The 18,398-nt window shown below is 43.0% G+C and overlaps 1 protein-coding gene across 2 annotated transcripts in view; it reads left to right on the forward strand.

Moving 5' to 3' along the window:
• The window catches only part of ITM2B (integral membrane protein 2B), a 72,751-nt gene that overhangs the window by 44,786 nt on the left and 9,567 nt on the right, over window positions 1-18,398 (forward strand). For both annotated transcript variants that reach the window (XM_077297403.1, XM_077297405.1), the window contains 3 exons: window positions 8,455-8,655; window positions 9,385-9,495; window positions 13,421-13,571. In XM_077297403.1, coding sequence (XP_077153518.1) covers window positions 8,455-8,655; window positions 9,385-9,495; window positions 13,421-13,571 — 463 coding nt within the window. The remainder of the gene's footprint in view (window positions 1-8,454; window positions 8,656-9,384; window positions 9,496-13,420; window positions 13,572-18,398) is intronic.

Here is an 18,398-nt window from a genome sequence, read left to right on the forward strand (position 1 = left end):
TCCCTCCATCTTTTCCATTCAAATCATGCATTCTCTCTCCCTCACCCTCTCCCTCCATCTTTTCCATTCAAATCATGCATTCTCTCTCCCTCACCCTCTCCCTCTCCCTCCATCTTTTCCATTCAAATCATGCACATTCTCTCTCCCTCACCCTCACCCTCTCCCTCCATCTTTTCCATTCGAATCATGCACATTCTCTCACCCTCTCCCTCCATCTTTTCCATTCGAATCATGCACATTCTCTCACCCTCTCCCTCCATCTTTTCCATTCAAATCATGCATTCTCTCTCCCTCACCCTCTCCCTCCATCTTTTCCATTCAAATCATGCACATTCTCTCTCCCTCTCCCTCCCCCTCCATCTTTTCCATTCAAATCATGCACATTCTCTCTCCCTCACCCTCTCCCTCCATCTTTTCCATTCAAATCATGCACATTCTCCCTCTCCCTCCCCCTCCATCTTTTCCATTCAAATCATGCACATTCTCTCTCCCTCACACTCTCCCTCCATCTTTTCCATTCAAATCATGCACATTCTCTCTCCCTCACCCTCTCCCTCCATCTTTTCCATTCAAATCATGCACATTCTCTCTCCCTCACCCTCTCCCTCCATCTTTTCCATTCAAATCATGCACATTCTCTCTCCCTCACCCTCTCCCTCCATCTTTTCCATTCAAATCATGCACATTCTCTCTCCCTCACCCTCACCCTCTCCCTCCATCTTTTCCATTCGAATCATGCACATTCTCTCACCCTCTCCCTCCATCTTTTCCATTCGAATCATGCACATTCTCTCACCCTCTCCCTCCATCTTTTCCATTCAAATCATGCATTCTCTCTCCCTCACCCTCTCCCTCCATCTTTTCCATTCAAATCATGCACATTCTCTCTCCCTCTCCCTCCCCCTCTATCTTTTCCATTCAAATCATGCACATTCTCTCTCCCTCACCCTCTCCCTCCATCTTTTCCATTCATATCATGCACATTCTCTCTCCCTCTCCCTCCCCCTCCATCTTTTCCATTCAAATCATGCACATTCTCTCTCCCTCACACTCTCCCTCCATCTTTTCCATTCAAATCATGCACATTCTCTCTCCCTCACCCTCTCCCTCCATCTTTTCCATTCAAATCATGCACATTCTCTCTCCCTCACCCTCTCCCTCCATCTTTTCCATTCAAATCATGCACATTCTCTCTCCCTCACCCTCTCCCTCCATCTTTTCCATTCAAATCATGCACATTCTCTCTCCCTCACCCTCTCCCTCCATCTTTTCCATTCAAATCATGCACATTCTCTCTCCCTCACCCTCTCCCTCTCCCTCCATCTTTTCCATTCAAATCATGCACATTCTCTCTCCCTCACCCTCTCCCTCTCCCTCCATCTTTTCCATTCAAATCATGCACATTCTCTCTCCCTCACCCTCTCCCTCTCCCTCCATCTTTTCCATTCAAATCATGCACATTCTCTCTCCCTCACCCTCTCCCTCTCCCTCCATCTTTTCCATTCAAATCATGCATTCTCTCCCTCACCCTCACCCTCCATCTTTTCCATTCAAATCATGCATTCTCTCTCCCTCACCCTCTCCCTCCATCTTTTCCATTCAAATCATGCACATTCTCTCTCCCTCACACTCTCCCTCCATCTTTTCCATTCAAATCATGCACATTCTCTCTCCCTCACACTCTCCCTCCATCTTTTCCATTCAAATCATGCACATTCTCTCTCCCTCACCCTCTCCCTCCATCTTTTCCATTCAAATCATGCACATTCTCTCTCCCTCACCCTCTCCCTCCATCTTTTCCATTCAAATCATGCACATTCTCTCTCCCTCACCCTCTCCCTCCATCTTTTCCATTCAAATCATGCACATTCTCTCTCCCTCTCCCTCCCCCTCCATCTTTTCCATTCAAATCATGCACATTCTCTCTCCCTCTCCCTCCCCCTCCATCTTTTCCATTCAAATCATGCACATTCTCTCTCCCTCACCCTCTCCCTCCATCTTTTCCATTCAAATCATGCACATTCTCTCTCCCTCACCCTCTCCCTCCATCTTTTCCATTCAAATCATGCACATTCTCTCTCCCTCACCCTCTCCCTCCATCTTTTCCATTCAAATCATGCACATTCTCTCTCCCTCACCCTCTCCCTCCATCTCTTCCATTCAAATCATGCACATTCTCTCTCCCTCACCCTCTCCCTCCATCTTTTCCATTCAAATCATGCACATTCTCTCTCTCACCCTCTCCCTCCATCTTTTCCATTCAAATCATGCACATTCTCTCACCCTCTCCCTCCATCTTTTCCATTCAAATCATGCACATTCTCTCTCCCTCACCCTCCCCTTATGAAGAACCTCTCACCCCCAAAATCAAAGATGAGCTAAGCCCACCAGCATGGATCCTGAAAGATGAGAAAACAGAGGTTAGATTACTCACCTGGGTGGCCGTTGCGGTCCGGGGCCTCCTATCTTCATAGGATGACATCCTCTTCTTGTCTTCACGCTCCAGCACAGGCGCACTTTCTCTGCCCTGTTAAGGGCAGAGCAAAGTACTGCAGTGCGCAGGTGCCGGGAAAGGTCAGAGAGGCCCAGCACCTGCGCACTGCAGTTCTTTGCTCTGCCCTCAACAGGGCAGAGAAAGTGCGCCTGTGCTGGAGCCGCAGCGTGAAGACAAGAGGAGGACGTCATCGTAATAAGATGGGAGGCCCCCGACCGGACCGCGACTCCCATTGGACGGGACCGCCCCTGGGTGAGTATAATCTAACCTCTTTCTCATCTTTTAGGATACATCGGGGGGCTTATCTACAGCATTACAGAATGCTGTAGATAAGCCCCTGATGCCGGTGGGCTTAGCTTATCTTCGATTTTGGGGGTGATAGGTTCCCTTTAAACTGTTTGTCTGAAATGCTGCAGCATTTGAGTTAACCACATATGGCTGAAAGCATCCAGCCAGTGCCTGATACATGCAGTCTGTGGGTCAGGGAGCATGTAACAGCTGTCAGGTTCCCTTTAAGTTGGTTAATAGACCTGAATAAAGTGTCATTCTCAAGAATTGTTAAAGGGAACCTGACTGCTGTTACATGCTGCCTGTGGATACTAGCTGCATGATTTAAGCCCGGTATGTTTGACTATAAAACGCTGCACCACAGAAAAAGAAAACATGCTTATAAAAGCAGCTATGGACTGAGTTGCACGGTAGACTAGCTGGACAGGTGGGTCTCTGCCACAGCGTATGAGTCAAGCATACATGCTGCCTGATTCTGTATGATTTTTTTTTTCATTTTTCTCACTTGTATAGTGTCGCTAATTACAGTGCTTTACAGACATGATCATTACTAAACTGATCATTGTCCTCATCCCTGATCCTCCCTGACCTCAGTATGTCTTTGGAGTGTGGGAGGAAACGCATGCAAATATGGGGAGAACATACAAACTCCTTGCAGATGTTGTCTTTGGTTGGACAGTGAAATATTTGTTTATTGTGGTCTAGTAAATAACACATTTTTATTTTTTGCTTGTGTGTGTATGTCTATATTATGCACACACTGCTACTTGCTTTAGCCTACTTGTTTAATATGTGTATATTCAAGGGATGCAGTAGTGGAGCATTATCTTAATAGGCATACACACAAAATTCCTTTGAGCAATCATTAATTCGTGTGACTTCGCATCTCCGTAATCCACAGCCCCACCATCTGCTAAGTTTTTACAGACACTAATCTTGGGATCCTGATTTAAAGAGCAAGTGACATGTGTGGGTGTTGGAAGCCGCGGTGATAACGCACGGTTTTATTAGTAGAAGGCCCAGGCATTGACCATGACAGAGGAAAGTTGGTGAATGTAATCATTTTCCAATCGTGTTTTTTTTTTTTTTTTTCTTTTAACCAATCCCATAATTTTTTCAAACACACTATATTCTCAGTCCATCTCCACCACTCATACTCTGACCCCACAGCCCTGTTGTTAAACCAAAGCAAACCCTGTATTTAATACAGTTGTGCTCAAAAGTTGGCCTTTTTACAGAGAATATGAATGACACCAACTTTTTTTTTTTTCACTCATGGTTAGTGCTTGGGATATGCTGTTTATTGTCAAACTACTGTGTTTTCTCTTTTAAAATCATTATGACAACCCAAAACATCCAAATGACCCTGATTAAAAGTTCACATACCCTGGTGATTTGGGCCTGCTAAAATGCACAGAAGTTGACACAAATGTGTTTGAATGGCTTCTAAAGGTAACATCCTCACCTGTGACCTGTTTGCTTGTAATCAGTGTGTGCATAAAAGCTGAGCAAGTTTCTGGGATCCAGACAGACCCTTGCATCTTTCATCCAGCCACTGACTTTTCTGGATTGTGAGTCATGTGGAAAGCAAAAGAATTGTCAGTGGATCTACAGGAAAATGTAGTTGAACTGTATAAAACAGGAAAGGGATATAAATAGATATCCAAGGAACTGATAATGCCAGCCAGCAGCATTCAAACTGTGATTAACAAATGGAAAATCAGGGTCTCTGTAAAAACAAAACCACGGTCAGGTAGACCAACAAACATTTTGTCCACAACTGCCAGGAAAATGTTCAGGATGCAAAGAAAAACCCACAAAAAACATCAGCTGAAATACAGGACTCTGAAATCTAGCGGTGTGGCTGTTTCAAGATACACAATAAGGAGATACTTGAAGAAAAATGGGCTGCGTGGCCGAGTCGCCAGAAAAAAAGCTATTACTGCGCAAATGCTACAAAGTATTTCGCCTACAATATGCAAAACAGCACAGAGACAAGCCTCAAAACTTCTGGAACAAGGTAATTTGGAGTGATGAGACCAAAATTGAACTTTTTGGCCACAACCATAAATGTTACATTTAGAGAGGGATCAACAAGGCCTATGATGAAAGGAACACATTTCCAACTGTAAAGGACGGAGGTGGATTGCTGATGTTTTGGGGATGCGTGGGCTACAAAGGCACAGGAAACTTGGTCAAAGTTGAAGGAAGTATAAATGCAGCACGTTATCAGCAAATACTAGAGGCAAATTTGCACTCATCAGCCCGGGAGCTGTGCATGGGACGTACTTGGACGTTCCAACATGACAAAGATCCAAAACAAAAGGCCAAGTTGACCTGTTATTGGCTACAGCAGAACAAAATGAAAGGTCTGGAGTGGCCATCTTAGTCTCCTGACCTCAAGATCATTGAGCCACTTGGGGGAGATCTCAAGTGCGCAGTTAATGCTAGACAGCCCAGGAATTTACAGGAACTGGAGGCTTTTGCCAAGAAGAGTGGGCTGCTTTTCCATCTGAGAAAATAAAAAACCTCATCCACAACTACCACAAAAGACTTCAAGCTGTCATTGTTAGTGGTCAATACACAGTATTAAGAAAAGGGGTATGTGAACTTTTGATCAGGGTCATTTGGATGTTTTGGGTGGTCATTATGATTTAAAAAGAGAAAACACAGTGGTTTGACAATAAATGGCTTCACCCAACCACTAACCATGAGAGGAGAAAGTTTTGGTGTTAACATTAATATTCTCTGAAAAAAGGCCAAGAAAGCAAAAATTCTGCTTGGGTATGTGAACTTTTGAGCACAACTGTATGTAGTGATGAGTGAACATGCTTTGATAAGGTGCTATCCGAGCATGCTCAGATATTAGCCGAGTAACTTGGGCATGCTCGAATAATATGTTCAAGTCCCAGTGGCTGTATGTCTCGCGGCTGTTTGACAGCTACAACACATGCAGGAATTGTCTGTTTGTTAGACAACACATGTGAGGATTGCCTATCAGCCGCAAAACATGCAGCCGCAGAGACTCAAACATATATTATTTGAGCTTGCCCATGATGCTCGGATAATTTCCATTTCATATTACTAGTGGAGTTGCTCCATTTTTCTGACCTTCTACCTGCTAGACTAACGGAGAGGAGGCCTGTGTAAAGAAGTTACACATTACTATAAGATCAGACTACACAGGTGTGTATGTATAAGGCACAAAAGTAGGACCTCATTATTTTTGCTGAGTTTCTGGCAGATCTGCAGTAGATAAGTTGTCAAAACTGGAGCAAGCAGCCTGGTAAGTTATACATTGCTGGAATGAGTGTTTGTGCTCCTACATCATGCTGCTCTCAGATGGGGGGTAGGAAAGACCCTGTGACAGATTCCCTGTAAGTATCCCATACATATTAGATAAGTCGTCTGAACCTGCAGATTTTTGGAGGGATTGGCCGATCATCTGTGTATGACTGTCCCTACACAGAGGACATCAGGGAGAGAAGGATGCAGAATGTTGAATTTCAACAGTCATTGTGTTCAGCAGGTATATAAGTTGTTGGCGTGAGTGTTCCTGTGTGTGCATGAGTCTGTGGGGGAGATTGCTGTTGGACGACTTATCTATTGGGTAAGGCCACTTTGGGGCTTGTTCACAAATTGCAGGTTTGCTTCACGTCGCCCATTTTGAATTTGCTGATGAAAGTCTGCAGTGGATTTTATTAGCAGCTAAGGGAAATACAGTGGGTACGGAAAGGATTCAGACCCCTTTACATTTTTCACTCTTACATTGCAGCCATTTGCTAAATTAAAAAAGGTCATTTTTTTTCTCATTAATGTATGGTACTTTTGTGCATTTGTGTAGTAAACCGTAGACCTATGCAAAACATTTATACAGAACCAAAAGCGAAAACCATTTTCTGCTTTCTGGGAAAGTGTGTGCGTGTTGCAGGCGATGATTCCTGGTTGTTTCTCCTTTCCCTGATTTATTCTGGGTTTTCTATTGTTCGGCCGTTTCCTCTTGCACCTATTTCAGCAGCGCTGTCTCGGGCATAGAATACAGAGGAAACGAACAGGGATGTGGTGATTTTTAATTTTTGGCCTCGTCTTTTCCTGAAACGCAATACACTGTATAAACTCGGGCCTGGACAAACCTTAGCCAGGGCTACAAGCCAAGCCCAACAACTAGGAACCAGCCGTGACTCGTTCTTGTTGCCACTGCTGCATCTCGACTTTTTCTGTACAGTAAATGAAAATGAGCAATTTTAATAGATTTCCAGTCAATTTTCATAGAACTGTCTCTTGAGGGAAAAAATAGCTTCTACTTCTTCAATTCGCTCAGAAGCCGTCCCCAAATAAATACCACTAGCAACTTGTCTGATTAGCGTGATTTCGACAGAGGTTGTTTTAAAGGGAACCTGTCATGTGAAAAAGAAAACTGTTATTAACCTGCAGATGTGGGGTTAATATAGTTCTGGACCTTCCCGATGCCTGCACAGAGACCTCTGCTACCTGGAGGAAATGAACCTTTAGTCCTTTCGGTAGCGTTTGGGGGCGGCGCTGGTTTGCATTCCGTCACCGGCGGCTGTAACCGTGCCCCCGGGAACTGACAGCTCAGCATTGGGGTCGGCAGTCAGTCAGTGCCGGGGGTGCAGTTACAGCTGCCACTCTTTCTACATTAAGCGGAGACTGAACCGGCGCCCCCCCATGACTGAAACCAGAATGCTGCTGGGAGGAACAAAGTTTATCTCCTCCCGGCAATGGGTGTCTAAGTGCAGGCGCCTGGCAGGTTCACAATGCCATTACCCAGCAGATTAGCCCCAATATCTGCATGTTAATTAGTTTTTTTCATGTGACAGGTTCCTGTTTTTGTTTTTTTTTTTTCTTTTTTGTTTAGTTTTCTGCTCTGTTAAAATTAAGATATGAAACCCATTCTTGCGGAAAATCCCTTCAGGCTGCTCAGTGCATTCCTATGTACAGCAAAATGACTGTCCTTCTTTCTTTTTTTTTTTTTTTGACAAGGCAAAGCGGTATGGAATACCTTTAAAAAGCAGTCTTTCTTTTTCTTAACTTGCATAGGTTACAGTGCATATAACCACCACATCAACACTCCATTCTTTTTACAGGGAAAAAGATCTAATGAAGCCAACTTTTAATTGACAAATATTAGTTGTTTTCCTTCATGTCAGAAAGATTCTCCAAAATTTTGGTGGATTTTTGGCACGCTAAGACATGTTAATCTGTGCCCCCTTTTGGTGAGATGATTCCCATTGTCAGACCTGGTGCAAAGTGTATAAAATGCATTATAGCAGAAGAGGCATGTTAGATCAGTAGTAGGTTTAGGGTTCCATCAAAGAAATGTTCGCCTTGTCATGGCTGGTTGGCCAATTCACAAGAGCCCGTTCGTGCACTAAGTACCTTTAATTTATAACTATATTCTATATAACAATAATGCAGTCTATATTGTATATAGTCAATGTTTGCAGATATCTTACTGCTTACTGAGGAGTCTGTATTCTTCTGTTTGTATAAAATGCATAATAAATGTGGTGCAGGTGGGGTCATAATTCTGGCACATTTAGCTTAGTATATCCCCTGTTAAGGCTGGTGTTATAAAGTGTGTATCTTGAAGATTAGCTTAACCAGATTTGTATGCCTAGTAATGCGTTCTTTTTTTTCGATTTCTTTTGTAGCGTGGTGTCTACTTTTGTGGAATAAGGTACACCGAGGATGACATGTCGCTCACTGAGCCCTATGCAGAACCTCGCGTCCGCTACCACTCATTTAAGGAGAAAATTCAGATCTTGGAAGATGAAGATGTTGAGTTGATCAATGTTCCTGTCCCTGAATTTGCTGACAGTGATCCTGCTGACATTGTTCATGATTTCCACAGGGTATGCTATATTTATTGAGGGTTTGATACTCTAATATATAGATTGCACTTTTATTTTGATTATGCAGTTGATAGATTTCCTGATTTTATGTAAATGAAGCTTTAAAGGGTATTCCCAATTCTAAAATCCTATCCCAATATGTAATAGGAATAACACTACTACTAATAATCTCCAATTAGAGATGTAGTATAGTTCTTATGATTGGCTAGGTCGACTGTCCCGTGTGCAGGGCATTGCGGTAGCTTAGTATCAACTAGCAAACTGCCACTTTGAGTGGTAGCAACTATGGCCCTAAGCTACTGCAATGCCATCATGGGGAAAGCGACATAGCGAATCTGAAGAACTGTACTGTTTACATCAGAAACTTAGTAGTTTGTTCTAGTTCCCTGTAAATCGGTTGTAGCCGTATAGCCCCATACACAGACTATATCGGTAAACTGTCTACATTCAGCAGCGTGGCTTTCTTGTGGTTGTATCACTCCTGGTCATAAACAGCATTTGGAAGCGCCTGCAGTTTGGACCATCACATTTGTCAGGCAGCAGAAGATGAGGGATGATGGCCTTCTATCTTGGTAACTCGCTGAGGCATTGGTAATATGGTTTGACCTGTGTGACATGGGGTATTGTATAGCACGCTACCCCTCTGCAGCGGCCTAGGTTATAAAGATGATAGCGAGCCATCAGCGGTGTTCTTAGCAGTTTCCAACGTAACCTTTTTTGTCTTCTCAGAAACTCACAGCATACCTTGACCTGAGCCTGAACAAATGCTATGTTATCCCTCTGAACACATCAGTAGTTATGCCGCCTAAGAATTTCTTGGAGCTCCTTATCAACATTAAGGTACTTGATACATACAAATGATTCCAATGAAAAGGCAAAATCTGCTATTTGTCTCTGTGCACCCTGCTCCTGGCATATTCATCTAACTTGACAGAGGCCTAAACAACGTGCTTTTGGCCCCTACGGTGGTATGCAACAACATGCCTTTATCTTTTGCATAGCAGACTGGTCTATTCCACAAAAATATCTATATTTTGAGTTTTCCCATCAAGGTCTTCCTAATGTGTCCTTCTGATAAAGGCCTCGAGCCCAGTGTACAGAGCCCTATATTGTCTGTGTTTTCCTGAATGTGTCTTCCTCCAACAAGAAAACGTGTAAGAAATAGATGTATTTGTAGTCTAACTAAATGTAGAGTGGGGACCATTCTATTCTGTTATGTGTGGTCGGTAGTATCTAAAGCCTAATGTACACATGGAGAAATGATCAGATTGTACATAAACTGAGCAAGTGGCTGCTTGTCATGGAAGACATACAAGAATGTGTATTCTGCTTACTATATAAAGGGTCACTTGTTCACCTTAGTTTGCTCTTCGCTTTTCCTTATGCGTTTGCTCGGAGATACTCGGCCGTTCTTTATTGTAGGGTTTCACTGGACTTTACCTACATTGTTGCACAGTTTATACCTGAATAAACCACTGTATATACTCAAGAATAAGCTGACCCGAGTATAAGCAGAGACCCCGAATTTTGCCACAAAAAACTGGGAAAACTTAATGACTTGAGTATAAGCCTAGGGTGGGAAATGCAGCAGCTACTGGTAAAGTTGAAAAATTAAAAATGTTTACCAATAAAAGTAAAATTAACCCCTTAGTGATGGAGCCACATTTTTGAAATCTGACCAGTGTCACTTTATGTGGTAATAACTCTGCAACGCTTCAACAAATCCCAGTGATTTTGAGACTGTTTTTTCGGGACACATTATACCGTACTTTATGATAATGGTAAATTTAGGTCAATATGTTTTGTTTATAAAAAAAATATCAAATATTTGAGAAAAATGTTAAAAAATTAGCAATTTTCAAAGTTTAAATGATTATCCCTTTAATCCAGATGGTCATACCACAGCAAACCATTAATAAATAACATTTCCCACATGTCGGCTTTACATCAGAACAAATGTTCTTTTATTTTCTCAGCATTTTAGGAGGTTTAAAAATGTAGCAGCAATATTTCATTTTTTCAAGGAAATTTACAACATTTATATTTTTAGGGAACTATCCATGTTAGAAGTGACTTTAGGGGTCTCTTATATTGGGAACCCCCCAAACGTGATACCATTTTAAAAACGGCACCCCCTGACATATTGAAAACTGCTGTCAGATAGTTTATTAACCCTTCAGGTGATTTACAGGAATTAATGCAAAGTGGTATGACAGAAATGAAAATGTGTATTTTTACCACCTAAATGCTGCTAACTTCTGAACAGGTTACAACAGCCGGCAGACTCTAAGGCCACTATTTGGTCGTGAATTGCCATTGCAAACATCAGGACCACACAATCATGATCTGAGGGCACCAATTGGGATAAAGAGGAAGCCCCCACACTCTGTTAACCTTTTATAATGATGTAGTCACTATTGACAGCAGTATCTAAGGGGTTAAACAGATATGTACGGTGCCAACACTGATCGTGGCTGATACAGCAAGTTGTCAGTTAGTGTACAGCCCACAGCTGCAGGATTGTCACCTGTATGGAGAGGCTATTCTCTTATATCTCAGGTCAGTTAAAAGACGTATTGGCTGTCATTAAGGGGTTAATTGAGACATCAGTAGGTTGTGTGTTTGAATTTCCATATTGAATCAGGAGCCCCATATAATGCTCCATACAGTTCATGATGGGCCCCATGAGATGCTCCATAATGCAATCTGCCCCATATTATGCTGCACAAAGGTTGATTATCGCTCCATAAGATGCTCCATAGAAACATTTGCCCCATATGCTGCTGCTGCGATTAAAAATAAAAATGACCTACTCGCCTCTGGTCTTCAAAAGACATACTGATGGGGAACTTAGATTGTGAGCACCATCGGGGACAGCGATGATAATGTGTGCAAAAATTGTAAAGCGCTGCGGAATATGTTAGCGCTATATAAAAATAAAGATTATTATTATTGAGCAGGTGGGGACACCGGCACTTGCGATATTCACCTGTCCCCGTTCCACCGCCACGCGCCACTCTGTCTTCAGTCTCTCTGCAGTGACTGTTAAGGCAGAGGGCGCACACTAAACACGTCATTGCGCCCTTTGACCTGAACGTCATAGCCAAAGGACGTGGAAGACACAGCGGTGCGTGGCGGTGGAACGGGGACAGGTGAATATCACCGTGCTCCCCCTCCCCCCGTTACTCATCTTCCCGGCACGGTCCCTGGCAGCTTTTCCGATGTGATGGTCTCTGACGCCGGCAGCTTGTTCCTGTGTTCAGCGGTCACTGGTACTGCTCATTAAAGTAATGAATATGCGCTCCACCCCTATAGGAGTGGAGTCGCATCCATATTCATTACTTTAATGAGCGGTACCATGTGACCGCTGAACAGAGGAAGAGCTGTGGGTGCCGTAGAAGCAGGGACATGCAGAGACGTGCCGGGAGCAGTTGAGTATGATGGACAGCTGCCGATCCCCCCCTCCCCCTCCGACCCCCTGGGATAATGGCTCGAGTATAAGTCGAGGGGGGCACTTTCAGCCTAAAAAAATGGGCTGAAAATCTCAGCTTATACTCAAGTATATACGGAATACGGTTCTAGCATATCTGACGATTGTTCCAACCAGTGTAGTTTCTCCTATGTTGTACCGAATATAAGAATGCTGTAAGACAGGGGGGCAATTAATTTTCCCGAGGGGCCATATGACATACCAGGACTGTTGTGGAGGGCCGAGCCAATATGTTGAAGTTTTGATCAATATTTACACTTAGTCGTGCAGGCTGAATGGTGTTGGATGGGGCAGACTGCTCTCTCCTCCACCATTGAATTCACCAGCTCACAGGCCCCTGCTTCCAGCATTTTTACTGTCCCAGTGCTTGGACTGGATAGTCACAGCCAAAGGGCCAGATGTGGCCCAGATCTGTGCTAAGGCTTAATGATTAATATTTCTATGGCTCAATAAATGAATTCAGAGGTCCACATTCATCGTTGTATATGCGCTTATTTTACTCCAAAAATGTCTAATTTTCTGTGAGACACATTTATTAACCAGTTGTGTCAAACATTTAGAGCAGGGTTCAGCAACCTTCAGCACTCCCAGCATTCCTTGCCAGCCACAGGGACATGTTGGGGGCTGCTGTTTCACAACACCTGGAGTGCCGCAGGTTGCTGATCTGATGCAGAGCTACTTGTGCCATGCACGTCAGTTTGTAAAACCTGGAGTAAGATGTGGATGTCACATGTGGCTTGACCGGGATTTAGACAAATTTATTATGAAATGCAACAAATTTATTAGCACTTGAGCAACATTTTGATACTTGAAGATCTATTTGCATTGTTGGTTCTAGCAAGAAAAACCTGGACGTCTTACGAGTAAAGACCTCCCTTCCATTCCACACACATTAGACTCACCCGAATCAGTGGATAGCTGCTGGTTCAGCTACCGTCTAACATGGATGGCAGCCCAGGACAATGTATTGCAGGGGAAATCTCAATCTGCTATGTCCGATTTCAGACTGCTGATCGAATTGTTCTCCCGAAAATGAGCTGCCGGCAGGTATGTGGCGGCTGCTTTCTCAGAGAACTCAGTGCTCGGCCATGCTATAGGAGAGCCGGCCAAGATTTTTGTTGGCCAAACCCTGGTTCAGTTAATGGCAATCTACCGTGTATGATGGGCTTAATGGTTGAGCTGTGACAGATCTCTGAGTAAAGATATCAAGATATGGGTGCAGGCTGTCACATTCTGGTTAGGTAATAACCTTTTTTTCCCCTCTCCTCTGTATAGGCTGGAACATATCTCCCTCAGTCTTACTTAATTCATGAGCAGATGGTAGTTACTGATCGTATTGAAAATGTGGACCAACTGGGTGTCTTTATCCGTCGCCTTTGCCAGGACAAGGAAACCTACAAACTCCAACGCCGAAATGTTATTCGAGGTAATGATGGTATTAAAATTGACAATATGGCAATTTTGCAAACTGTTGCTGCATGTCGAAGTATACATAAGTTAATTGGGTGATTCACTATTGTCAGCTATTTGGCATCCTTGACACATTGTGCTGACATCACTCTGACGGTCCAGGAGTGACTGCAGTTTTTTATTTGGTGCAGTAAGCCCCTTAGTGGCAGAGCTAATTTTAACCTTAACCCCTGGAGCTTTTTTCAGTTTGAGTTTTTGTTTTTGGCTCCCCTTCACAGAGCCATAACTGTTATTTTTCCGTCAATATGGCCGTGGGGGCTTATTTTTTGTGGGACAAGTTGTTCTTTTGAATGACACCATTGGTTTTACCATGTCGTGTACTAGGAAACGGGGAAAAAAAATTCCAAGTGCAGTAAAATGGCAATAGAAGTGCAATCACACACTAGTTTTTTGTTTGGCTTTTTTACTAGGTTCACTGAAAGCTAAAACTGACCTGCCATTATGATTCTCCAGGTTATTACGAGTTCATAGACACGAAACATGTCTAGGTATTTTTATATCTAGGTGGTGAATTTTTTTTTCCAAAATCTGCTAAAAAAAAAAAAAAGCACAATTTTTCCGATACCCGTAGCGTCTCCATTTTTCAGGATCTCTGGTCTGGTGAGGGCTTATTTTTTGTGCGCCGAGCTGATTTTTTTAATGATACCATTTTGGTGCAGAGACGTTTTTGATCTCCCGTTATCGCATTTTAATGCAATGTCGCGGCGACCAAAAAAACGTAATTCTGGCGTTATGAATTTTTTTTCGCTACGCCGTTTAACGATCAGGTTAATCCTTTTTTATTGATTGGGCGATTCTGAACGCGGCGATACCGAATGTGTTTGTTTTGGTTTTTTTTGGTTTTTTATTTTGCATGGGGCGAAATGGGGATGATTTGAACTTTTATTTATTTATTTCCCTACTTTTTAAAACTTTTTTTTTTTTTTTTTTTACTTTTGCCATGCTTCAATATCCTCCATGGGAGACTAGAAGCTGACATAGCCTGATCGGCTCTGCTACATAGGAGCGATGCTCAGATCGCTCCTATGTGGTAGATTTACTTCATTGCTATGAGCTCCGTCCATAGGGTGGCGCTCACATCAATCCGGCATCAACAACCATAGAAGTCTCAAGGAGACTTCTGGTTGTTATGCCAACTCACTGATGACCCCCCGATCACGTGACGGGGGTCAGCGGTGCGTGTATTTCCGGCCCGATGGCCGCAATCACTTGTTAAATGCCGCTGTCAGCCTTCGACAGCGGCATTTAACTAGTTCATAGGCGCGGGTGGATCGCGATTCTGCCTGTGCCTATTGCAGGCACATGTCAGCTGTACAAAACAGCTGGCATGTCCCGGCTTTGATGTGGGCTCACCGCCGGAGCCCGCATCAAAGCAGGGGATCTGCTATCGGACGTACTATTCCATCCGATGGCAAAAAGGGGTTAATGACCAGGCCACAATTTATATATGTGACCAGGGTTTGTTTGTTTGTGTTTTTTTTTTGTTTGTTTTTTTAAATTTTGGTAACTCTGGAACGCTTCCACGGACCCAATGATTCTGAAACTTTTTATTTTGTTGTGACCTATATGGTCCTTCATGTTAGTGGTAAATTTTGGTCGATATGATTTGCGTCTATTTATGAAAATATTGAAAATTTGACAATTTGAAAATGTTGCAATTTTCAAACTTTACATTTTTGTGCCCTTAAATCAGATAGTTATACCACCAGAAATTTCATATTATTCCACCAAAATTTACAAAACAATTTTTTGTGGGCCACATCACATTTGAAGACTTTAAGGGGCCTACATGACAGAAAATACCAAAAAGTGACACCATTATAAAAATTGCACCCCTCAAAATCACATTCAAGAAGTTTAACCCTTCAGGTGCTCACATGACATGTGCCATACTTGTACTGCTCTGCGGACACTGCATTCCTGTAAACAGCAGTACTAGTATGGCGCGGCCTCACACTGAGCACCGTGGCGATTGGCTGCTGGTGACAGCTGACACCCCCTTAGCAACACCCACGATAGGTGCTAGCACCGATCGTGGGCATTTAACCCCTCTGATGCTGATGTCAGTAGTGACAGCAACATAGAGCCCCCTCCCTGCACGCTTCCATCAGGACAACGCGATGCGATAACATTTTCCTGATGGTCCCTATGGAGACCCCCAGCTGCAAGATGACCGCGGGGTCCTTCATGGAAGGTGGCGTGTCGGTGCCTCCTCAGAGCAGGACATGACACCGCCTCCCTGACTGTCAGATCCTGGTCTAATGCCCTGCAGTGCAGATGCATTTCAGAACATCAGATCAGTGATCTGATGTTATGCAGTAATGTCCCATACTGGGACAATGTAAAAAAATTAAATTTTTTTTTTTTGTAAAATCCCCAAATAAAGAAAAACCTATTTTTTCAATAAATACTTATGTAAATAAAAAAATAATCAATAAAAGTACACATATTTGGTATCGCTGCGTCCGTAACGATCCGCTCTATAAACCTGTCCTGCTAGTTAACCCCTTCAGTGAACACCGTAAATAAAAATGAGGCAAAAAGCAATGCTTTATCATACCGCCGAACAAAAAGTGCATAAAACGCGATCAAAGACTAATGTAACTAAAAATGGTACCGCTGAAAACGTCATTTTGTCCTGGAAAAAACAGAGCTGTATGACTGCTTATCAGCAGAAAAATAAGTTATAGCTCTCAGAATATAGCGATGCAAAAATAATTACACTGCTCAAAAAAAATAAAGGGAACAATTGAACAACAGAATATGACTCCCAAGTAAATCAAACTACTGTGAAATCAAAATGTCCACTTAAGAAGCAACACTGTTTGACAATCAAAAGAATAGTCACCTAATCACTTATACCGCATGACGAACGGCATTAAAAATAGCCAGTTATTTGCATGCTGTTGGCTTTTTTCATTTTGCTTCCCAAAGATCACATTATCCTGTGCTCTGCACTGACATCGTGGTTTCTGTGTAAATATCTGAAATACGTGATTCAGATGGAATTCCCGGTGGAAGAGTCCCTATAATGAGGCAGACGGGAGGCACTGTGGGCGCTATAGGACCTGTGATCTGGCGGTGTCCATCTTTTTAGGATTACATAAAAGTGCCATCTGTCACAGTTTTGTGCACTTCTGAAAAGGACACAGCTGAACAGAGGCCAGTTATGTAAAATGTTCCCAATGAAAGCTTCAACTAAATCCACAAAAAAGCAAGTCCCCACTCAGGTCTGTCATCTGTAAATGGAAATATAGGGGGCTTCCACATTACTGGTAGCACAAAGGCTCTGGAAAAGGTAAATGGCTTCACTCTCCCCAAAAGAAATTCAGCAAATTCTGCACTTCCAAATCCAAATGCCCTCTCCCTTCTGAGCCCCAGTGTGCCTAAACTACATTTAATGCCCACGTATTTGGCATTTCTGTAGTGATGAGAGCCCGCCTAATTTACAGGTGCGTGTCTCCAGAAACATGAGCTGGGCATAATGTACTGGTCACTACAACGGCAGTTTGCAATTTTCACTCAACAACATCCACTGCTGCTTGTTTCTAGGAAACACCCGTGGAGTCAAAATTGTCACTACACCTGTAGATAAATTCTTGAAGGGGTTATAATTTCCAAAATGGGGTCACTTGAGGGGGGATTCTGCTTTATCTGCGTTCAGAGGCAGATAACGTTGCGTCCCTCCTGAGTCTCCCCATATGTCTAAGTAGCACAGCACAGCCACATATGGGGTATTGCCACATTCCATAGAAATTGTGCGACAGACAAATTTTGGTGCCATTTTTACCCATTTCCCAGTATGAAAATGTAAAACTTGGGTCTAACACACAATCTTGGTGGTAAAAATTACAATTTTATCTTCACTGCTCAATGGTATAAAAGTCTGTGACACACTTGTGGTGTCAAGATAATCACTGCACCCTTACGTGAATTCATTGAGAGGTTTAGTATGTAAAATGGGGTTCCATATTGGGAGTTCTGCTGTGTTGGAAACTCGGGGGCTCTGCCAGTATAACATGGGACCCTCAAAATCTTCACTGTAATATGGCGCTCCTTCCCTTCTGAGCTTTGCACTGTGCCTCAAAATTAGGTTATTGGTGAACTCGGGAGAAATTGCACAACAAATTTTGGGGTCCACTTTCTCCTGTTACCCTTGTGAAAAATTTGGAGTTTTGCAGTAAATTTTTTGTTTTTTGTTTTTTTTCCACGACCTAACTTTATAAACTTCTGTGAAGCACCTATGGGTTCAAGGTGCTCAATACAGATCTACAAAAGTTCCTTAAGGGGTCTAGTTTCCAAAATGGTGGTGTTTGTGGGGGTTTCCACTGTTTAGGCCATCAGGGGCTCTCCAAACGCGACATAGCAACCGCTCATTAATCCAGCAAATTTTACATTTAAAATGTCTATTGGTTCTCCTTCTTTTCCAAGCCCTGCCGTGTGCCCAAACAGTAGATTGGCCTTGTCAGGAAGGTGAAAATGGACTTCAGAGTGAAGGGTTTAATGGAATGTGGAAGGAAAAACTAACATTTTCCTTTTTTTCACTGATGGGGAATTTTCACTGTTAAGGCACAACAAGTGACCCCATTTTTGAAACTAGACCCCTCAAGGAAAGTATCTAGATGTGCAGTGAGCACCTCGAACACATGGGTGCTTCACTGAAGTTTATAATGTTGAACTGTGAAAATGAAAAAAATACATTTTTCCTGCCAAAACGTCGGTTTTGCCCTCAAGTTTTCATTTTCACAAGCGTAACAGGAGAAGATAGACTGTACAATTTGTT

The sequence above is a fragment of the Ranitomeya variabilis genome, chromosome 3, assembly GCF_051348905.1.
Source record: "Ranitomeya variabilis isolate aRanVar5 chromosome 3, aRanVar5.hap1, whole genome shotgun sequence".
In the NCBI taxonomy this organism is placed as follows: Eukaryota; Metazoa; Chordata; class Amphibia; order Anura; family Dendrobatidae; genus Ranitomeya; species Ranitomeya variabilis.